Source organism: Nannospalax galili, unplaced genomic scaffold (assembly GCF_000622305.1).
Source record: "Nannospalax galili isolate Female #2095 unplaced genomic scaffold, S.galili_v1.0 scaffold406, whole genome shotgun sequence".
NCBI classification, from domain to species: Eukaryota; Metazoa; Chordata; class Mammalia; order Rodentia; family Spalacidae; genus Nannospalax; species Nannospalax galili.
Genome location: NW_008357033.1, coordinates 4,305,999 through 4,328,682, shown reverse-complemented (window position 1 = coordinate 4,328,682; position 22,684 = coordinate 4,305,999). Strand labels below are relative to the sequence as shown.

The window sequence follows — 22,684 nt, the reverse complement described above, 5'->3', positions numbered from 1 at the left end:
ATAACCCACATCTGTTGCTTTCTGTGCCCTCTTACCTAGTATCATGTCCTGGGCTGTGCCTTCTTCCAGAGCTTTCGAAACATGCCTTCTTCCCCCACTTTCCTGCCTTTCTGGAAGTCAGTCAGGCTTGAACTCCCTGAGGGAGAGTCGGAACTCACTCCCTATGATCTTTTCCCCAGCTGGGGCTGAAGGCCAGGGGAGTGGCTTCCAGGGAGAGGGAAATAAAATAGAGAGATGCCTGTACTGTGCCCAGCCATGCAATATTGCCAGGAGGCTAGGAGCCTGTGAGGGGGAGGTGAGGAGCTGGAGTGTTTTACTCCAAGAGAGCAGGTGTGATGGGGCTTAGTGGAGCTTTGTTGGGGATGAGGACTAAGGAACAAGGCTGAAGCAAATGTGCTTGGGTAGTGCTGAGTTGCCGGGCGGGTGTTGGGGGAGCCTCTGGCTTTGCAGGGGTTAACCTGTGGAGACCCCTGAATTGTGAGGTTGTAAGAAGAGTGATTTTACCTGAATGGGGAGGAAGCCCATTCCTTGTGACTAGCTCTCACTGTACTAAGGGCTGAGAATAGGGACAGTTGGGCCTGAGGAACTAGAGCAGAATGGACAGAGAGGCCCATGGGCTAGGAAAGGCAGGATGGAGGGGTCAAAAGCAGGGAAACTGGTCCTTCTGGGCTGCATGTGTTGAGCTCTGAGTCTGAGATGAGCTCCATAGAAACGCAGGAGGAAAAATGTTGGCTGGTGAGCCCAGGGCTGCCTGCCTACATCTGTGTTGCTCAGTATGGGTCCAGAGTTGAAAGCCACAGTGTTGGTTTAAATTAGTTAAATCTTAATAATTAGAGATTCAGTTCCCTGGTCATGTTAGTCTCAGAGCCAAGGGCTCAGTAGTGGCATGTGGGATTAGAGAACATAAACCTAGGGAGGCTTTAACATCACAGAAAGTTCTGTTGGCCAAGCCAGCACTTAGCCTCAGGAAGGCTCAGTTGCTCAACAGCCCATGGCAGGGAGCAGGTTCCCTGGATTGGCTGCCTGTGGAGTCTCTGCACTATAGGTGACCTTCAGGTCTCTACTAGTATGGGGTGGTATGACTCACCTCCTGCCAGCATAAAGTAGACTCTGACACCAGGGACAGGAACAAACCAAGCAGGGCCTCTTCAGCCTGATTTGGGATCTCCTGCTCAGTGTGACTAGAGCTAGGCTCAGAGAAACATGGAGTGAGTGACACTGGGGTTCGGGAGCAGCTGCTGAGCGGGGAAGAGCCCAAACATTGGTGGGAGTATGAGGCTCTGGCTCAGCGGTAGCTGGCTTTGGGCAGAAGAGCTTGGGGGAGGTTGGGCGAGGGGGGTGAGAGGCTAGGGCAGGGGCTTGCTGAGTGGAGATTGGGACACACTGGGTCATAAGATGAAAGAAAGGAACACCCTCCCTTCCCACCTAACCAGATAAGTCTCTGTCTCTGTTCCAGGTCCAACACAATCCAGTTGACAAGGATGGACTATGCCATGAAGTCTCTTAGCCTTCTGTACCCCAAGTCCAGGTAAGGAGAGCCAAGGGCAGAAGGAAAGTAGAGTGCCCAAAAGGTCATCCCTTAGACCGTCTTGAACTTCAATGGGTATAAAAGTCATGTGGGCATCCTGTTAAAACACAGATCTGATGTGGGGGTCTGGAGTGGCACCTGAGATTTTTGTAGTCTGACAAGTCCCCATCTGATGTTCTTGATATGCCCTCCACAGCTACCATCTTGCCTGGAGTAGAAAGGGCCAGAGTCTGTGCTGGGCAACTGCTCTGGGAAGTGGAGGCTATTATCCAGCACAGTAGATGAGGAAACTGAGTCACAGGGTGGGTGACTCATCTTTAGCAGAGCCAAACTTTGAACTCAAGCCTGTCTGAATTCCAGACACAAGTTCTCTCCACTCCTTCCTCTGATTCTACTACTCAGAGTCAAAAAATGCTGTACATTGATCTCAGGCTTTCCCCACTTCACCCCACTTTACAAGTGAGGTGAGCAAGGCCACAAGAGGAAAGTGGTCACAGGGGAACGTGGGCTGAGCCTCATCGCCTTGCACCCCTCAGGGTCCAAGAACCAGCAATACCAGCATGGTTGCGAACTTGGTAGACATTCAGACCCTCAGGCTCTGGAGTCTGTATTTGAACAGGATCCCAGTTAACTTTCCTACTCATCCAAATTTGAGATGCATCTTCTGAAGGCTTTGAGAAAACCATTCAGAGCAGGTATGGTGGGTAGAAAGGAAGGGTCCTAAATGAGCTCAGCTTGCAGAGGTGGGCAGACCTGGCAGCAGCAGGCAGCTCATCCTTATGTTCCAAACTGCACCCTGCACCCCCAGGCATGTGGCAGTGAGCACAGCAGTGGTGACCCAGCAGCTGCTGTCCAAGCCCAAACACAAGGCCCACAGGGCCCGGCCCTGCCGAGTCAGCACTGCAGATCGGAAGGTGCGCAAAGGCATCATGGCACACAGCCTGGAGGACCTCCTCCACAAGGTGAGCGACCTGCCTAAACTCTGTGCAGCCCACTCTTGGGACCTTGACTAAGATATAACCCTGCCAGTCGCTGCCTCTGTCTTCCAGGTCTCCAAGTGGGATTCTGAGTGTGTGTGTGTGTGTGTGTGTGTGTGTGTGTGTGTGACAGAGACAGAGAGACAGAGACAGAGAAACAGAGACAGAGAGAGAGACAGAGAGACAGAGACAGAGAGACAGCAAGACAGAGACAGAGAGACAGCAAGACAGAGAGAGATGATATTAAGGGTGAAAGTTTACTTTCTGGTGTTAGCACTGACAGCATTGCTTGCCTGGAGAGCTGTGTAAATGAAGAGTAACATTTGTCCAGTGACAGGGACATTGCCGTCCTACACACTAACAGTAGGTGAGTGGTATCTTCAGAGCATATTTTTATTGCTGAAAAGACCTTCAGGCTCTCTTTTCCGGTAATTCTTAAACTTGCAAAAGTGAGCCAGGTGTGATGACACATGCCTGGGATTCTAGTACTTTTGGGGCTGAGGTAGGAGGATCTTAAGTTTGAGATATACAGGGCAACATAAATGAATTCCAGGGCGTCCTGGGCTATACAGAGTAAATTTGTCTCAAAAATACTAAAATGTAGGTTGGGCAGAGTAGTGAGTGCATGGAGGCAGAATCAAGAGGCTTACAAGGTTTTTGGTCAACCTGGTCTACATAGTGAGTTCCAGTCTAGACAGGGTCACATAGCAGGACCCCGTCTCAAAAAAATAAAAAAGGCATATGAGTGTACTGGTGTTGTGGCTCAACAGGTAAAGGCACTTTCTGCCAAGCCTGATGACCTGAGTTCTATTCCTGTGACCCGTATGGTGGAAGATAAGAACTGACTTCAGCAAGTTACCTTCTGAACTCTACATGCATTGTACATGCACATGCACATACAAGAAATTAAAATGTAGTAAAAAATAAACAGGTCAGGCATGGTGGCACACACCTTGAATTCCAACATTTGGGAGGCAGAGATGGAGGCTGGCCTGTTCTACATAAGGAATTCCAGACCAGTTGTGGCTACATAGAGACACTGTCTCAAAAAAACCAAAAGAATAATAATAGTAATGATAAAATAAACAAAAACAAAACTAAACAAAAACAGTCTTCCAGAAGTGCCAGGAAGTGGGGAAATGAATAGGATTTGAGAGCTTTCATTGTCTCCTACCTGCACCAGCACAGTGCTCCTTACATCTGTCTCCCTTGGTGGCCCTTCTGGGAAAGGCTTTGTTCAAATGATTAGTACACTTCCTTTTTTTTTTTTTTTTCTTGGTCTTTTTGAGGCAGGGTCTGCCTGTAGCCCCAGCTGGCCTGGAACTCACTATGTAGACCAGGCTTAGTCTTGAACTCACAGAGACTTGCCTGCCTCTGCCTCCTGAGTGCTGGGACTAAAGGTGTTCACCACCATACCTGGCTGATTAGCACACTCATTGGTGGAAATTGAGGGCAGCCAGCCTTGTACTACAGCAAGCAAGAGATGTACATGGTCCACCATCCCCATCCTTCCTGTCCCTCTGCCCCTCCTATGGCCTCTTCTAATTTTGCTTGTATTTGTCACTTGGTCCCAGGTCTCACTGGCCCATTAGTGTCCGCTCCATGGGACTGGGACCCCCTCACCTGCAGGTACATAGGTCAAATTTTGAATTAGGTTTCCAGTTGCTAGAGTCTATCTAACATATAGAAAATATAGTGGACCTAACTTTCAATATGTGGCTTCTATTGCATTCCTGTGACTTAGGTCTGCTCTTCCTAAAATCAGATTTGCTCTGTCCTGTGAGGCCAGACGCTTGAGTCTGCCTAGAACTAAAAGGACTGGTTCTCTCTGCTCTGAGCTCTGGGGACCACCTCTGGTGTCAGAATGGCTTGTAACAGTTTATGTCTCCCACCCGAATCCCAGAGTCAGGGTTATGATCAAGGCCAGGAATTTTCCTTTTTAGTGGGAATTTTCCTGGAGTCTGGGAATCCCCTAGATAGGGTTCTGTTGCCAAGGGACTCAGGGAGCAACAGTGAGCATCCATGTCTGCCATACTAGACAGGAGGGAATCTCATTGTCAGGTCAGGGAGGAGTCAGCCCTGTGGACTACAGTTCTAAGTTTGGCAACACAAAGATCAGAGCCAAGAGTGAAGGGGAGACATGTGCATGACAGACAACAGTGTCATTTCAAAATTAACAGGAAGCCTCTGGAGGATATTAAATTTTATTTATTTAAAAATTTTATCGCTGGGCATGGCAGCACACACCTTTAATCCCTGCACTCTGGAGGCAGAGGCAGGTGGATCTCTGTGAGTTCAAGGCCAGCCTGGTCTACATAGTGAATTCCAGGACAGCTGGGGTTAGAGGGAGACCCTGTCTCAAAAAGACCAAAAAAAAAAAATTATCATATATTTATCACGTGGCAGCTGGGGTTAGAGGGAGACCCTGTCTCAAAAAGACCAAAAAAAAAAAAATTATCATATATTTATCACGTGTGTGTGTGTGTGTGTGTGTGTATGTGTGTGTCTGTGTCTGTGTCTATGTCTGTGTTTGTATGTATGCAGAAGTATATGCCACAGTGCACATGTGGATGTCAGAGGGCAGCTTCCAGTAGTTGGCTTTCTCCCTCCCCAACATGGGTCCTGGGGATCAAATTCAGATAATCAAGCTTTACCTGCTGAGCCATCTTGCTGGACCTTAAATTTTATTTATTTAGTTAGGATGTTTTTTGTTCTTGTTTTTTGATTGTTTTGAGGCAAGATCTCATTCAGTAGCTCAGGCTATCATGGAACTCACTATGTAGCCCAGGCTAGCCTGGAGCTTCTGGGAATCCTCCTGCCTGAGACCCCCAAATACTGGAATTACAGATGTGAATTACCACTTGTACCTGGAAGACTTTTTTTTTCATAGAGGGCTTGTTTTTTTGTTTGAGACAGTGTGTTCTATAGCTCAGGCTGGTCTGAAACTCACTATCTAGCTCAGGCTGACCTTGAATGATCTCCTGCCTCTACTTCCTGAGTGCTAGGATTACAGGCATAAGCCAGCATGCCCAGTTTATGTGGTTCTGGGGATGGAACCCAGAACTTTGCGCATGTTGGGCAGGTACTCTTCAATTGCGCTACAGCCACAGCTGTGGAGGATTTTTTTTTTAGTCATACGAAAATGACTGGTGAGACGGTCCTTGCCTCCAAGCCTGACTACCTAAGTTGAGTCCCCAAAACCTACATGGTAGAAGGGAAAAACAGCTTGTCCTCTGATCATCACAGACACACACACACACACACTTTCACACAATGCATAACAATGATTTTAAAATAAATAACACAAAACAATGTAAACTAACAACTTGCAAAAACTGTGGAGTTTGGAGTCTTTTTGGAATCTTTGGAAAATAAGTGGCCAATCTGTTACCTATGATTCTTGGATATGTTGGTGTCTAGTCTCTACACGTGAGGATGTTCTCCTATATAACCATTATTCAGCCATTAAAATCAGTAAACATAATGTTACAATACCAAGATTTCATCTCGAGACTCCACTGGCACACTGCTAATTGTTCCAAAAAATATTATTTGTAATAAAAGGATCCAGAAGAGGATACAGTGTGACTTGAACTGTCTTATATATATATGTTTTTTGAGATACTAGAGCCCTGTGTAGCCTCAAGTTTACTATAAAGACCAGGCTAGTCTTCAATTCAAAGAGATCCACCTGCCTCTGCCTCCCAGGTGCTGGGATTACAGGTATGCACCACTATGCCTGGCCTTATTTATACTTTTCAACTATTATGTGTGTATGTTGTGTGTGTGTGTGTGTGTGTGTGTGTGTGTGTGTGTGTGTACTGATGTGTGCATGCCACAGCATGCATGTGGAAGTCAGAGAGCAGGTTTCAGAAGTCAGTTCTCTCTTGCCATGGTAGGTTCTAGGGACTGAACTCAAGTTTACTATTTTTTGTAGTAAAGTTTGTACTTTAAGCACTTGTACTATAAACACTTTTATCCTCTGAGCCAAGCCATCACACCAGCCCTGCCTGGACAATTTAAAAAATGATAAGCCAGTTATTTTATTTACTGTCCCTCAGTTTTAGTTACCTGTTTCCTTAATTCACTCTTGTATGTCGTTGGCAGAAACGTGATTCAAAATAAGTTATCACCTGGGGATGTAGGTAAGGGAGATATTTTGCCTAGCATGCATGAGATCCTTGTTTCAACCCCTGGCACCATAAACCAAACGAATGAGCAAAGCTGTCCTTGCTAATTCTATATAATTTCTGTACATTTGATTATTTGAATAAGGTGATAGTTGAGCTTTGGTAGGGTAATGTTACAATTTTTCATTTCTTGTTATGCTAGTTAACTATTTTCCTTTTTTGTTTTTTGTTGTTTTGGTTTGGTTTTTTGGTGTTTTGAGACAAGGTCTCCCTGTAGCCCCAGCTGGCCTGGAACTTGCCATGTAGACCAGGCTGGCCTCCATCTTTCAGAGATCTACCTGCCTCTGCCTCCTGAGTGCCGGGATTAAAGGTGTGAACCACCACAGTTTATTTTCTTTTTGAAATTATTGCATTTTATTTTTTATTTTGTGGCTGGGAGATGAACATGCCTTGGCACATGAGTGGCGGTCAGAGGACAAGTTGTGGGAGTTGGTTCTCTCTTTCCACCTTGTTGGACCTGGGGATTGAACTCAAGTCATTAGACTTGGTAGCAGATGCCTTTACCCATTGAGCATCCCATTGGCCCATTTTTTTAAATAAAATAATTTTTGTTTTTTTTAATTCACTCTTGTATGTCGTTGGCAGAAACGTGATTCAAAATAAGTTATCACCTGGGGATGTAGGTAAGGGAGATATTTTGCCTAGCATGCATGAGATCCTTGTTTCAACCCCTGGCACCATAAACCAAACGAATGAGCAAAGCTGTCCTTGCTAATTCTATATAATTTCTGTACATTTGATTATTTGAATAAGGTGATAGTTGAGCTTTGGTAGGGTAATGTTACAATTTTTCATTTCTTGTTATGCTAGTTAACTATTTTCCTTTTTTGTTTTTTGTTGTTTTGGTTTGGTTTTTTGGTGTTTTGAGACAAGGTCTCCCTGTAGCCCCAGCTGGCCTGGAACTTGCCATGTAGACCAGGCTGGCCTCCATCTTTCAGAGATCTACCTGCCTCTGCCTCCTGAGTGCCGGGATTAAAGGTGTGAACCACCACAGTTTATTTTCTTTTTGAAATTATTGCATTTTATTTTTTATTTTGTGGCTGGGAGATGAACATGCCTTGGCACATGAGTGGCGGTCAGAGGACAAGTTGTGGGAGTTGGTTCTCTCTTTCCACCTTGTTGGACCTGGGGATTGAACTCAAGTCATTAGACTTGGTAGCAGATGCCTTTACCCATTGAGCATCCCATTGGCCCATTTTTTTAAATAAAATAATTTTTTTTGTTTTTTTTTTCTAGTGTTTATTATTTTCTAAGGCAGTACTCTACACTAAACAAACATATAATTCTGCATCAAACTTTCAATTTTCTCAATTATTTATGTAAAAGAGATTCAGATGTTACTATTTTAATGCGACATAGTGAAAGTAAAGATTGTATATTGGTGTTCAAATTGCCCCAGATTTGGTCAGAGAGACATTCAACAACACAACATTGGATACTTTTTTCTTTTTTTTTTTCTTTTTAGACAGGGTCATGCTATGTAACCTGTGGCTAACATAAAACCTTCTATGTGGACCAGGCTAACCTTGAACGTGCTTCAGTCCTCCTGCCTCTGCCTCTTGAGTGCTGAGATTATAACCACACCTGACTGAATTGTATTTTTTTCAGGCAGGGTCTCACTATGTAGCTCTGGCTGGCCTAGAACTTGATTTGTAGACCATATAGTCTGGAACTCAAAGATCCATCTGTCTCTGCCTCCCGAGTGCTGTGAGTAAACACTACATCCAGCTCTAACTGTAGTCTTTAAAATAATGACAATGCCAGGCGTGGTGGCACACGCCTTTAATCCCAGCAGAGGCAGGCGGATCTCTGTGAGTTCAAGGCCAGCCTGGTCTACACAGTGAGTTCCAGGACAGCTGGGGCTACAGGGAGACCCTGTCTCAAAAAGGCCAAAAAAAAAAAAAAATGACGTTTAGGGGCTGGAGAGATGGCTCAGCGGTTAGGAACACTGACTGTTCTTACAGAACTCCTGGGTTCGAATCCCAGTATCCACATGGCGGCAAATAACTGTCTGTAACTCCTGTTCCAGGGGATCTGACAGACTCTTTTGTCCTCTGTGGGCACTGCATGACACGGGTGCACATACCTACATGCAGGCATAACATTCATACACATAAAATAAAAAAAAATAGTAAATAAAACATTAAAATAAAATAAAATAAAATAATGACATTTAACTCAGCCTGGAGTATGGGCCTGCTATCTAAATTGCTTGGGATACTGTGCCTGTGCCACAGAGTGACTTCGAGGTCAGCCTACCCTGTCTTCAAATAAAAAGTGAAAGGAGGGCTGGTGTATAGTTCAGTGGTACAGTGCTGTGTAGCATGTGTGAGAGCGTAGGCTCAGCTCCCAGTACTGAAAAAAAAAAAAAGAAAACCTTATGGCATGTGAATTATATCTCAAATAAAAACTACACATATGAGCCAGAAATGACTCAGTGAGTAAAGGCGCTTGCATCTAAGGTTGACACCTTGAGTTCACTCACCTAGATCCACATGGTAGAAAGAGAGAACTAATTCCTTCAAGTCATCCTCTGACACCACACACTCATGTGCACACACACACACACACACACACACACACACACACACACACACGAACACATGCATGGGCTGGAGATGGTGGCGCATGTGTTTAGTTCCAGCCCTTGGGAGGCAGAGGCAGGCAGATCTCTGCAAGTTCAAGGTCAGCCAGATCTACATAGTGAGTTCCAGGCCAGCTGGGGCTACAGAGAGACCCTGTCTCAAAAGGACAAAAAAACAAAACAAAACACACACACACACGCATGTACTCACACACAAATAAATGCAATAAATTTTTTTACCAAAATAGGACAGAAATTTATTTCAGATGTAACAGCAATATTAAAATTGACAAGTTTAATTCTAAATCCAACAAGTAAATTTAGCCATTTAAGTATTTATTTACTTATTATTATTTTATTATTATTATTATTTTTTGTCTTTTTGAGATAGGGTTTCCTTGTAGCCCCAGCTGGCCTGGAACTTGCTATGTAAACCAGGCTGGCCTCAAACTTACAAAGACCCACCTGCCTCTGCCTCCCCAGTGCTGGGATTAAAGGCGTGCGCCACCCCTAGTTCATTTAAGTACTTTTAAAATTACTCCCTCCAAACACTGAGGGAGTTTTTCTTTCCCACCACACACCACGATTTCCCAATAGTTCTCTTTTCGGAGGACTTTTAATTAATGAGTAAACTGCTTTGGAGATACCTAGAAACTCTTCACCAAATGAAACTTAGTCTTAACAAATTATATATTGCATAGATTTCTCTATGGATTTTTCTTTAGAACTTAAATGTAAATAGCATACAGAATAATTTTCACCTATTTACCTCAGGTTAAAAACTATCTGTCCTGAAAAATATGGATATAGCCTGTTATCTTCCAGTTAATATACTATTTTACCTCAAAGATTATTTGATCATTTATTAAAAAAAAAAAAAAACTCAACATGGGACATTACTTTAGTCCTTACTGATTCACAGGCAAATGGACTAGAGCCCAGTTTCTACCTCTTCCACATTTTTTCCTTATGTAAGTGGATGGAATTATTTGATTCAAGTTTGCTACAGGGCAGTTGACCCTTTGCACACTTAAAATTTAGGTTAAACCACTGACTAGTGTGGAAAAAAACTGTAACAATAGGGAGCCTATACAGTCAATTCAAATTTTGTAATTTTTTTCACATACACAAACAATGCAATAAAAAAATTAAAGCTATATATGTGGGGCTGGCGGGATGGTCTAGTGGTTAAGAGCACTGACTGCTCTTGCAGAGGACCTGGCTTCAATTCCCAACACCAAGATTATGGCTAATAACTGTCTGTAGTTCCATTTCCAGGGGAATCTGATGCCCTCTTCTGACCTCCTCCAGCATTGCACAACACGGGTGCACTTACATATATGCTGGGAATACACTTATACATATAATATAAAATTAATAACTGCCAGTAGTGGTGGCACATGCTAGTAGGATATGCTGAAGAGGCAGAGGCAGGAGGATCTGGGGTTTGAAGCCAGCTTGGGCTACACATTTACAGCCGGGCATGGTGCAGCATGCCTTCCAATCTCAGCACTTGGGAGGCAGAGGCAGGCGGATCTCTGTGAGTTGGAGGCCAGCCTGGGCTACATAGCAAGTTCCAGGCCAGCTGGGGCTACAGGAAGACCCTGTCTCAAAAAGACCAAAACAAAAAAACAAACCAATTTTTTAAAAAATCTACACATGATTCCCATTATATATTTTAATATAATGTTTTTATTAATTCTTTAAGAATTTCATACATGCACATGATGTACTTTGGTCGTATTTATTCTGTGCTCCTCCCTGTACCTCCTCTCATGGGCCCTCTTCTCCCAACTTCATGCCCTCTTTGCATTTTTAATTTTTGTTTTGTTTTGTTTTTTTGTTTTTTTGGTCTTTTTGAGACAGGGTATCCCTATAGCGCCATCTGGCCTGGAACTCACTATTAGACCAGGCTGGCCTTGAACTCACAGAGATTCACCTGCCTCTGCCTCCCAAGTGCTAGAATTAAAGGTGTGCACCACCACGCCCAGCTTGCATTTTTAATTTTTTAAAATCCACAAAGTCAGGCCAGGTCACACCTTTAATCTTAGCATAAAGGAGGCAGAAAGCAGGTAGATTTCTGTGAGATGGAGGGCAGCCTGGTCTACATAGTGAGTTCCAGGCCATCTGGGGCTACACAGAGACCCAGTCTCAAAACAAAGAAACAGGGCTTGGTGTGATGGCGTACACCTTTAATCCCAGCACTTGGGAGGCAGAGGCAAGCCGATCTCTGTGAGTTCAAGGCCAGCCTGGTCTATATAGTGAGTTCCAGGACAGCTGGGGCTACAGGGAGACCCTGTCTCAAAAAGACTCCCCCCCAAAAAAACCCCCCAAAAACCCAAAGAAACAAACCCAAAGGCCACCAAGTCCAATTTGTGCCCACATACTCAGGCATGGGGTCATCTCATGGAGCACGGGAACCCCACAGTAGAGGGCCTGTCTCCCAGTGGGCTTGCGGGGATTGCAGCTCTTTGGCAGCTGAGGTTCTGCAGAGTAGGACTTCCCCACTCAGCTCTGTGGCCCTATGGGGATGCCAGATATGTCACCAACCCTCTTCCCCAGGCCCAGGACATCTTGAAGCTGAAAGACAAGCCCTTCTCCCTGGTGCTGGAGGAAGACGGCACGATCGTAGAGACGGAAGAATACTTCCAAGCCCTCGCCAAGGACACAGTGTTCATGGTCCTGCAGAAAGGGCAGAAATGGCAGCCTGCCTCAGAACAGGTGAGGGCCTCCCGGTGCGGGCAAAGCCTGGGGGAAGTCGGATGGACGGACTAACCAGTGCTGGCCTTGCAGAGGGGAAAGAAGTGCCAGCTCGCCTTTTCCCAGAAGCCCACCAAGAAGATCGATGTGGCTCGTGTAACTTTTGACCTGTACAAGCTGAATCCACAGGACTTCATCGGCTGCCTGAACGTGAAGGCGACGCTCTATGACACGTACTCCCTTTCCTACGACTTGCACTGCTACAGGGCCAAGCGCATAGTGAAGTGAGTAGACTGGACTGCTGGGGCCAGGGTTGGGGGGAAGCACAGGCAGAGCCCTCCCAGGGCCTGAGTTATCTAAGAGCCACTTATCTAAGTGGTTTGAATGGCACTAGGGTGTGCCACAGGTGCACATGCTCCTAGTGGAACCAGGCCTATGGGTAAGGTTTTAATTTTATTTATTTTTATTTCTATTTATTTTCATTTTATATACTCAGTTGTTTTGCCTACATGTTTGTAAGTGCACTCGTGTGGAAGCATGCAATGCCCATGGGGGCCAGAAGAGTGTGTTGGATCCCCTGGAACTGGAGTTACAGACAGTTGTGAGCTTCCATGTGGGTGCTGGGAAATGAACCTGGGTCCTCTGCAAGAGCAGCCAGTGCTCTTAACTGCTGAGCCATCTCTCCAGCCCCCCATAGCAGACTTCTAATGAACCTTATTTTGTGTGATTGGAATAGAACCCAGGGGCTCACAGGTGCTAAGTACACACTCTAACACTGAGCTACTGCCCTTTCTAAATTTTTTTGGGGGGTGGTTGTTTGCTTGTTTGTTTTATTTTTGAGAGAGGGTCTCCCAGTAACCACAGCTGGCTATACTTGAACTCACAGAGATCTGCCTGCCTCTGCCTTGGCTTCCCGAGTGCTGAGATCAAAGGCATGCACCACCACTTCCAACTTTTAATCATTTTTTTAAAAATATTTTATGCCCGGCGTGGTGGCACATGCCTTTAGTCCCAGCACTCAGGAGGCAAAGGCAGGCAGATCTCTGTGAGTTCAAGGCCAGCCTGGTCTACATAGTGAGTTCCAGGACAGCTGGGGCTACAGGGAAACCCTGTCTCAAAAAGACCAAAAAAATTTTTTTAATTTATTATTTTCATGTGTATATGTATATTGCTTGCAGGTAGATAAGTGCACCTGTGTCATGCAATGCTTGCAGAGGACAGAAGAGGCTGTCAGATCCCCTGGAACTGGACTTGTGGACAGTTCTTAGCTGCCATGTGGGTACCAGTATTTGAACCCCAGTCTTCTGCAAGACCAGTGTTCTCAGTGTTCTTAACCACTGAGCCACCTCTCTAGCCCCTTAATCATTTCTTTCTTTTCTTTTTTTTTTTTTTTTTTTTGGTCTTTTTGAGACAGGGTCTCCCTGTAGCCCCAGCTGGCCTGGAACTCGCTATGTAGACCAGGCAAGTCTCGAATTCACAGAGATCCACCTGCCTCTGCCTACCAAGTGCTGGGATTAAAGGCCTGAGCCACCACTTTTAAAATGAAAATGTAAATATAATCCCAGTACTTAGGATGTGGAGGTGTAGGGTCAGGAGTTCATGGCGAGCCAGGACTACATGATAGCTTGTCTCAAAAACAAAACAAAACAGAGCCGGGTGTGGTGGTGGTACACTCCTTTAGTCCCAGAACTTGCGACATAGAGGTAGGCGGATTTCTGTGAGTTTGAGGACAGCCAGTTGAAGCTAGCCTGGTCTACATAGCAAGTTCCAGGACAGCTGGAGCTACAGAGAGACCCTGTCTCAAAAAATACACATACACAAAAACAAACAAACAAACAAAAATACAGCCCTCCCCCCCCACAAAAGCATCATTAAGCCAAGTGCAGTGGCTCATATCTGTAATCCCAGTACTTGAGAGGCTGAAGTTGGCAAATTACCTCGTGTTCAAGGCCAACCTGGGCTACAGAGTGAGCTCCAGGTCAGCCTGGACTACAAAGCAAGACCCTGCCTCAAAAAGAAAATAGAGACCAGGTGTGATGGCACACCCCTTTAGTCCCAACACTCCAGAGGCAGAGGCAGAGGTAGGCAGACCTCTGTGAGGTCCAGTCCAGGCTGGTTTACAGGGAGTTCCAGGCCAGTTGGGGCTACTGAGAAGACCCTGTCTCAAACAAAATAAAACAAAAACCCCCACAAACAAACAAAAACAAAACACAACAAAAAAGAGCCTGGGGGTGGTGACACATTCTTTTAATCACAGCACTCAGGAGGCAGAGACAGGTGGATCTCTGTGAGTTCCAGGCCAGCTAGGGCTACATAGTGAGACCCTGTCTCAAAAAACAAACAAGGACAAAAAGAAAGGCAATGGTAAACTGGAGTCAGCCTAGTAACTTAGTAGCTTAGTAACTGCAAGTTTTGGTTTCTTCTTTCCTTTTTGTTTTTGTGACAGGGCTCCCTGTAGCCCCAGCTGGCCTAGAACTCACTGTATAGACCAGGCTGGCTTCCATCTCATAGAGATCCACCTGCCTCTGTCTCCCTTGTGCTAGGATTAAAGGCATGTGCAACAACACCCAGTTGTTTCTATGATTTAAAAAAATGTGCTAAAATATGTACATCGAAAAAGTTACCATCTTAGCCACTTGAAGTGGCTTAAGAAATAGACAAGTGTTGTGCAATCATTGCCACTCTTCATTTCTAGAACTTTTGCATCATCCCTAGCAGACGCTGCACCCAGTAACTAAGAGCTCTCTGTCCTCCCCTAGGCCCTGGTAACCTCTATTCTACTTTCTGTTCCTCTTCTTGTCCACCCTAGATGCCTCACAGAAATGGAATTATACAGCTACTTGGCCATTTGTGACTGGCTTTTCCCACTGAACATACTGTTTTCAAGGTTCACCCATTCCGTAGAATATGCCAGGATTTCATTCTTTTTTAAGACTGGTTAGCCAGGTTTAAAGTCTCAGTTCTCTAATTTGAGAAATTACTTCTCAGTTGTCCCCTTAATACATACATATATAAAGTCAGGCCTGGTGGCACAGGCTTGTCATCTCAGCTACTCAGGAGTTTGAGACAGAGGATCTCAAGTTAAAGACCTGCGTAGGCTACAGAACAAGTTCAAAGCCACCCTGGGCAACTAAGTAAAATGCTGTCTCAAAATAAAAAGTAAAAAGAGGTCCAGTGCCTGCCATAGTGGCACATACCTTTGATCCCAGCACTTGGTTGGGCAGAAGCAGGCAGATCTCTGTGAGTCAGAGGCCAGCCTGGTCTACATAGAGAGTTCTAGGCCAACCAGTGAGACCCTTTCTCAACCTCTCCCCCAGTTTTTTTTTTAAGTAAAAAGAAAGCTAAGGATATAGTTCAATGGTAGAGCATTTGCCTAAGGCTCTGTGTTCAGTGTTCCCCAGTACCATAAAAAGAGAACACACACATACACACACACACACACACACACACACACTCTGCAGTGCTGAGAGTTGACTGCAGGACTTCATACATGCTAGACAAGCACAATGCCATTGACTATACAACTATATCATATTTATGCATATATATATACAGAGAGAGAGTCATATATATAGTCTTTCTATCTTTGTGTGTGCGTTATGTGAGTGTGGGCAGGCACATGCAACAGCATGCATGTGGAGGTGAGAGGAAAGCCTAACAAGCTGGTCCTTGCCTTCCACCTTGTGTGAGGTGGAGTCCCTTTGCTGTTCACTGCTGCACATGCCAGGCTCCCTTGCCCATCAGCTTCTGGGATCCTCCTGTCTCTGCCTCTCATCTCACCATAGGTGTGCTGGGATTACAGATGTGCACTACTGCATCTGGCTTTATGTGGGTTCTGGGGATTAGAATTCAGGTCCTCACATTTGCACGACTTTTTCCTCAGTCTTTAAAATACATTTTATATGATGGAATCATGGCCAAGCCTGAGGACTTGAGTTCAATCCCTGCAACCCACATGGTAGAAAGAATCAACTCTCAGGAGTTGTCCTCTGACCTTCACAGACATGTGGTGCACACATGTGCACGCACACATGCACACACACACAAAAATTTTAAAGTGTTCAAAAAAATTAAAACATGGGGACTAGAGGAATAGCTCAGCAATAAAAAGCACTTACTTTTGCCAAGGACCCAGGTTTGTTTCTAAGCACCCACATGGCTGCTCACAACTCTCTCTGTAACTCAAGTTCCAGGGAATCTGACACCTTCTTCTGGCCCTGAGGATACCAGGCACATATGTGGTGCACATACATACACACATGCAGGCAAAATACATAAAATAAAAATAAATAAATCTTTTGCCGGGTGTGGTGGCACATGCCTTTAATCCCAGCACTTGGGAGGCAGAGGCAGGTGGATCTCTGAGTTCAAAGCCAGCCTGGTCTACATAGTGAGTTCCAGGACAGCTGGGGCTACAGGGAGACCCTGTCTCAAAAAGACAAAAAAAAAAAAAAAAAAAACACACACACACACACACAAAAAAAACCCACAAAACGGGCTGGAGAGATGGCTCATTGGTAAAGAACTGGCTGTTCTTGCAGAAGATCCAGGTTCAAATCCCAGCACCCACATGGCAGCTACCAACTGTCTGTAACTCCAGTTCCAGGGGATCGACAGCCTCTTCTGTCCTCTGAGGGCACTGCAAGACACAGATGCACTTACCTACATGCAGGCAATACACACATACACATAAAATAAAAATAATAAATAATTTAAAACAAAACAAAACAAGAACAACAAAAAAAGGAAAGCTAACTTGAAGCTAGTTGCTTCAGCCCGGCATGGGACTATGAGGGATGAAGACATTTAGAGGGATGGGGAGAGGGTATTCTCCATGTGTCTGACCCAAGTGCCTTGTCTCAGGGAAATGCTCCGCTGGGCCCTCTTCAGCATGCAGGCCACAGGTCACATGCTGCTTGGCACCTCGAGCTACATGCAGCAGTTCCTGGATGCCACTGAGGAAGAACAGTCCCCCAAGGCCAAGACCTCCTCCGTCCTCCCTGCCTGTCTGAAGATCCTGCAGTGAAGACTGAAGTCCTTGGGGGCCTTCCCCAGCCAAGGACTGGACTGGGGACCCTGTGCTCAGCTTCTAACACCCACGAGCCTGGCAGCTGGAGAGCTTCTCACCTGCCTACATCTCCCTCACAGCACAGAACCGTGAAGGAAGAAGCAACAGGAAGGGATGGTCAAAGAACTTCCAGTTCCTGGCCTGGCTCAGTGCTTTCCTTCCTGTCTCAGGTAGTTTAGGAGCTCTACACTGGTCCCTGGCAGGCTATGGCACAAAGTCTGCCCCTCTGTAATCTGTCTTCACATGCTGCCCTAATTGCCACTTGCTCCCTTCCCTGGTGTAATGCGCGACTTCCTCAGGCCTGGAGTGACCATGGCCACTGTGCAGCAGTTATTGCTGAGGTGACCTCCAGAATACCTTGGCCCCAGACATGGCAACAAAATAAAACAACACAGTGACAGCTAGGTCTGCGGTAATGGTACCAGGGTGGTTAACACTCTGTAGTAATAGGAAAAGAGGAGGTAGGGCAGGAGTCCTCACCTAGCCACCACTCCCTGCTATCTGCCAGCTTCATAGGAAGTTGGGGCATGCTAGAGTGAATTGGAGGTGTGGCTTTTGGGCGGTCCCCACCCATGCTGGGGTGGGAGTTTTTGGTAATGCAGATGTTTTTAAGTCACCCATGCTCCTCCTGTAAGTCACCGCTTACACATGTTCCTGTCAGTAACCTAGTGAGCTCACTGGTTCACCAAGCTGGACTTGGGTGGAATGGTTTCTTTGGTTTCATTGGTGCCCTACCTAGGGTGACTGGATATTTGTTTACCTTCTCCAGGAAAAGTTCTGGAATCCCGCCTCTTGCCTTTATTCCCAGGAGGTTCCTGGGTGATTTGTCAAGCTCAGTAAAGTATCATAGAGAGTCTGCAATAAAGTATTTATGCTGATCCATCATTGTTGCCTATAGTCTTTGGGGATAGGCTAGGGTCCTCTTTGGTAAGGGCTAACAGAAGAATCTAATGTCAAAAACTATTGTCTATGATGTAGTGGCACAGGAGACAGCACTTACTATTACAGTGGGTGTGTTTGTGTGTATTATGTGCGTGTGAGTACCATGGCATGGGCATGAGGGGGTCAGCTTTCAGCAGCTGGTTCTTCCTTTCACTGTCAGATCCAGGGACTGAGCTCAGTTTAGCAGGCTTGCACAGTAAGCCCTTTTACCTGCTCAATCATCTTGCTGGCCCTTTGTTTTATCTTGTTTAGTTGGTTTTGGGTTTTTGAGACAGGATCTCCCTGTAGCCCTAGCCAGCCTGAAACTCTGTAGGCCAAGTTGGTCTCGATCTCACAGAGATTCACCTGCTTCTGCCTCTTGAGTGCTGGGACCATAGGTGTACACCACTATGCCTGGCTTGTTTGCTTCTTTGAGACAGTGCCTCATGTAACCCAGACTGGCTTCAAATTTGCTATGCAGAGGAGGATGACTGAACTTTTGATCATCTTGCCTATACCTCCTGAGTGCTGGAATTATAGATGTGTGTCAACTTATGTGACACTGGGCATCAAATCTGGCCTTCAAGCATGTTATGAAAATACTAAGCTACATCATCGGCCTCTTTTTTTGTCTTTGTTTTTCTCCTGTAGGCCAGGATGACCTCAAACTCATGCCAGTCCTCCTGCCTCAGCCTCCCAGTGCTGAGCTTCCAGTTGTCAGTCACATACCCTTATAAGAAACAGCATTTTCTTCCTACTTAAAAAAAAAAAAATCTGGCCAGGCGTGGTGGCACACGCCTTTAATCCCAGTACTTGGGAGGCAGAGGCAGGCTTATCTCTGTTAGTTCAAGGCCAGCCTGGTCTACATAGTGAGTTCCAAGATAGCTGGGGCTACAGGGAGACCCTATCTCAAAAAGACTAAAAATAAAAAATATCTGTAGCCGGGTGTGGTGGTGCATGCCTCTAAACCAGCATTTGGGAGGCAGAGGCAGGTGGATCTCTGTGAGTTCGAGGCCAGCCTGTTCTACATAGCAAGTCCCAGGCGAGCTGGGGCTACAGGGAGACCCTGTCTCAAAAAGACCAAAAAAAAGAAAAAAAAAATTGGGGGGCCTCAGTGGGTAAGGGTACTTGCTATCAAGCCTGATAACCTGAGTTCAATCCCTGGGGCCAAATGATAGGAAGAGAGAGTCAACCCCCACAAATTGTCTTCTGATCTACACACACACACACACACACCACAAATGTTTTTAAAAATCAGTCATTAGTTTGGGAAGTATGCTGCACTTCAGACTTGAGAAGACCATGTAATCAGTGTGTCAATTTCCATATGTAATTTGCCTGTCTTCTAATTTCCTCAGCATCACATTTTACAGTAATAATCCTTCAAGTGTTCAGATGGAAAAGTACTAGTCCTGCTACAAGGCAAGTCTCCATCAATGCCTATCCTAGCTTGCACACAGCTCCCCGTCCATGCTCAGGACTTCCACACTCAGGATTGCAAGGTGAGCCACTGGAAGCAGGAGAATGCTTGCCTAGCACAGTGAGACCCTGAGCTTGATCCCCAGCACTGCAAAAACAAACAGACAGAGCAAGCAAGCTCTAGACAGGACTGGGGTCTCCTCAGGGTAAGCCACTATTTTTTAGTAACAGACAACTCATGTGAGACAAGGAAGAAAGGCTGGGCTTGTAGATGGCCATAATTTAGTCTGATTCTCAGATTCAAAACTTACATTGTGGGGCTGGAGACATGGCTCAGCAGTTAAGAGCACTGGCTGTTCCTGCAGAGGACCTGGGTTCAATACCCAGCATCCATATGGTAGCTAACAACCATCCTAACTCCAGTTCCAGAGGATCTGATAACCCTATTCTGGTCTCTGTGGTTTTGATTTCCAGCACCCACGGGACAGCTAACAACCATCTACAACTCCAGTTTCAGGTGATCCAAAGCCCTCTTCTGACCTCCAGGGGCATTGCATGGCATGGGTGTACTTACATATATGCAGGCAATACACCCACACATATGAAATAAAAATAATAAAATATTTTAAAAATAAATCTTAAAGCAGGCAAGGTGACTAGAATATGCATATATGTCTAATATATATGCATATATTCATTAACTAATCCTATATTTCTTTTTGTTTTGAGACTGCGTCTCACGTAGCCCAGGCGGGCCTTGACCTTGGGTAGTAGCGGATGACTTTGAACTCCTGATCCTCCTACCTTCACCTCCCAAGTGTTGGGATTACAGGCATGTACCACTAGGGCTGGATTACGTGGAACTGGGGATGGAACTCAGGACTTTGTGCATGCCAGGCAAGCACTGTACCAAGTAAGCTACAATCCCTGGGCCCCCTCCTGCATTTCTGAGAGGACTCAAGCAAGGGATGGTTGCTTCTGCCAGTGGAATCAGTGGGGGAGCAATAATCCTTCTCCTTTCCCCCTCTTAGAGGTATAGCCTCCTCCACCCATACACCACTTGGCAACAGCTGTGTTGCCTGCTTTGCTGTGATTTCACTGGGTCTCTCCAGAGTTCAGCTGTGGGAAATGAAATCTTCAAATTCATATTAGTGGGATTAGGAGGTGGGGCCTTTGGAAAGTAAGTAGTATTAGTTGAAATTATTAAGATGGGGCCTCCATAAGGACAGCTGCTCTCTAAGAGGATTAGAGGAAAGAATTGTTTTTTAAATTCTATGTGTATGTGTGTATTGTCTGCATGTAGGTAAGTGCACCCGTGTCATGCAGTGCCCGTGGAGGACAGAAGAGGCTGTCGGATCCCCTGGCACTGGAGTTATGGACAGTTGTAAGCTGCCATGTCAGTGCTGGGATTCGAACCCGGGTCTTCTGCAAGAACAACCAGTGTTCTTAACCACTGAGCCGTCTCTTTAGCCCTGGAAAGAATATGTTAAGCAGGTGTTGGCACCACATTCTTGGATTCTACAAACTCTAGAACCATCGAGCCAGATAAACTCATTATACATACACCTCTGAGCTGCACCCACTTTCAGGTGTTTTGTTACAGCAACAGAAACAGACTAATAAGAAAAGTATGAAAGTTAATCTTGATTGTCAGCTTGACTGGGGGGAGCAGTGCCTAGGCTATTAGTACAGCTCACCTCTGGGGTGTCTGTGAAGGGGTTTTCAGTGATGAGAACTCTGACCTTATGAATAGGTTAGTGACACTGATAGATTCAAAGTTTGGATGCACTGCTGGGAGGTGGTAGAACTGTGGAAGATGCGGCCTGGTCAGGGGGAGCAGGTCTAAGTCATGCCCTTAGAGGGTATGCCTTACCTTGGCTCCTTCCTGTTTTGGCTCTTATCTGCTTCCTGTCTACAGTGATGTGAGCTGCTCTGCCACACCCTCCCACCAGGATGGACTGATTCCTCTGAAAATGAGAAAAATCTTTCCTTCTTTTAAGTTGTTTTGTCAGGTATTTTATCACAGTGAACAGAAAAGTAACTAATGCAGAAGGGAAGATGAGTAAATAGCTTTACTCTCTCTTTGGAACTGTTCAATTTTTTAAAATGATTTATCATTATTATTGTGTATAGATGTATGATTATGGGGTATAAGTGCAGGCACACATATGTGTGGAAGTCAGAATAATTTCCAGGAGCTGGTTCTCTTTGCCATGGCCTCTGGGGGATCAAATTCAGATCATTAGGCTTGCATGGCAGCTACTTTTACCTGCTGAGCCACCTCACTAGCCTCTGTGTAAATTTTTTACTTCATTAATATATTTATTCATATGCATGTACACATGTACATACACACAGACACAGACACACACACACACAGACACATGCCTTTAATCCCAGCACTCGGGAGGCAGAGGCAGGCAGATCCTCTGTGAGTTAGAGGCCAGCCTATTTCTACAGAGTGAGTTCCAGGCAGCTGGAGCTACAGGGAGACCCTGTCTCAAAAAGACCAAAAAAAAATTTGAATTCAAACTTGGTGTGGTAGCATAGACTTTTAATCCAAGCACTGGGGAAGCAAAGACAGGTGAGTTCCAGGCCAGCCAGGGCTGCATAGTGAGACCCTGTCTAAAAAGATAAAATTATATAAAAATGGAAGTCAAGCCAGTTGTGGTGGTACACACCCATAAGATATACAGAGCAGGAGGAAGCAAGAGAATCATAAGGTCAAGGCCAGTCTGGGCTATGCCTTTTAGGGCCAGTGTGATGGCTCAGTGTAAAGGCATCTATCTCAAGCCTAAGGACTCGAGTTTGATCCTCAGGACCCACATGGTAGAAGGAGAGAACCAAACTCCTACAAGTTGTCATTTGACCTCCACAGGCACACTGTGGCAGATATGTGCCACACACACAAATAAATGTAGTACAATTTAAAAAATAAATTGAAGCTGGGTGGGTGGCACATGCCTTTAATCCCAGCACTCAGGAGAAGAGGAAGGTGGATCTCTGTGAGAGCTAGGCCATCCTGGTCTACATAGTGAGTTCCAGGAACTCCTACAAGTTGTCATTTGACCTCCACAGGCACACTGTGGCAGATATGTGCCACACACACAAATAAATGTAGTACAATTTAAAAAATAAATTGAAGCTGGGTGGGTGGCACATGCCTTTAATCCCAGCACTCAGGAGAAGAGGAAGGTGGATCTCTGTGAGAGCTAGGCCATCCTGGTCTACATAGTGAGTTCCAGGCCAGCTGGGAGACCCTATTTCAAAAAAAGAAAGAAAGAAAGAAAGAAAGAA

The 22,684-nt window shown here is 45.5% G+C and overlaps 1 protein-coding gene across 1 annotated transcript; it reads left to right on the top strand.

The window, feature by feature from the left end:
• Positions 1 to 1,463: 1,463 nt before the first annotated feature.
• On the top strand, positions 1,464 to 17,005 carry Cidec (cell death inducing DFFA like effector c). The gene is made up of 5 exons (XM_008854858.2): positions 1,464 to 1,528; positions 2,337 to 2,490; positions 11,842 to 12,000; positions 12,073 to 12,263; positions 16,843 to 17,005. The coding sequence occupies exons 1-5, from the start codon at positions 1,482 to 1,484 to the stop codon at positions 17,003 to 17,005; spliced, it is 714 nt and encodes a 237-aa protein (XP_008853080.1). The 5' UTR covers positions 1,464 to 1,481.
• Positions 17,006 to 22,684: the final 5,679 nt, after the last annotated feature.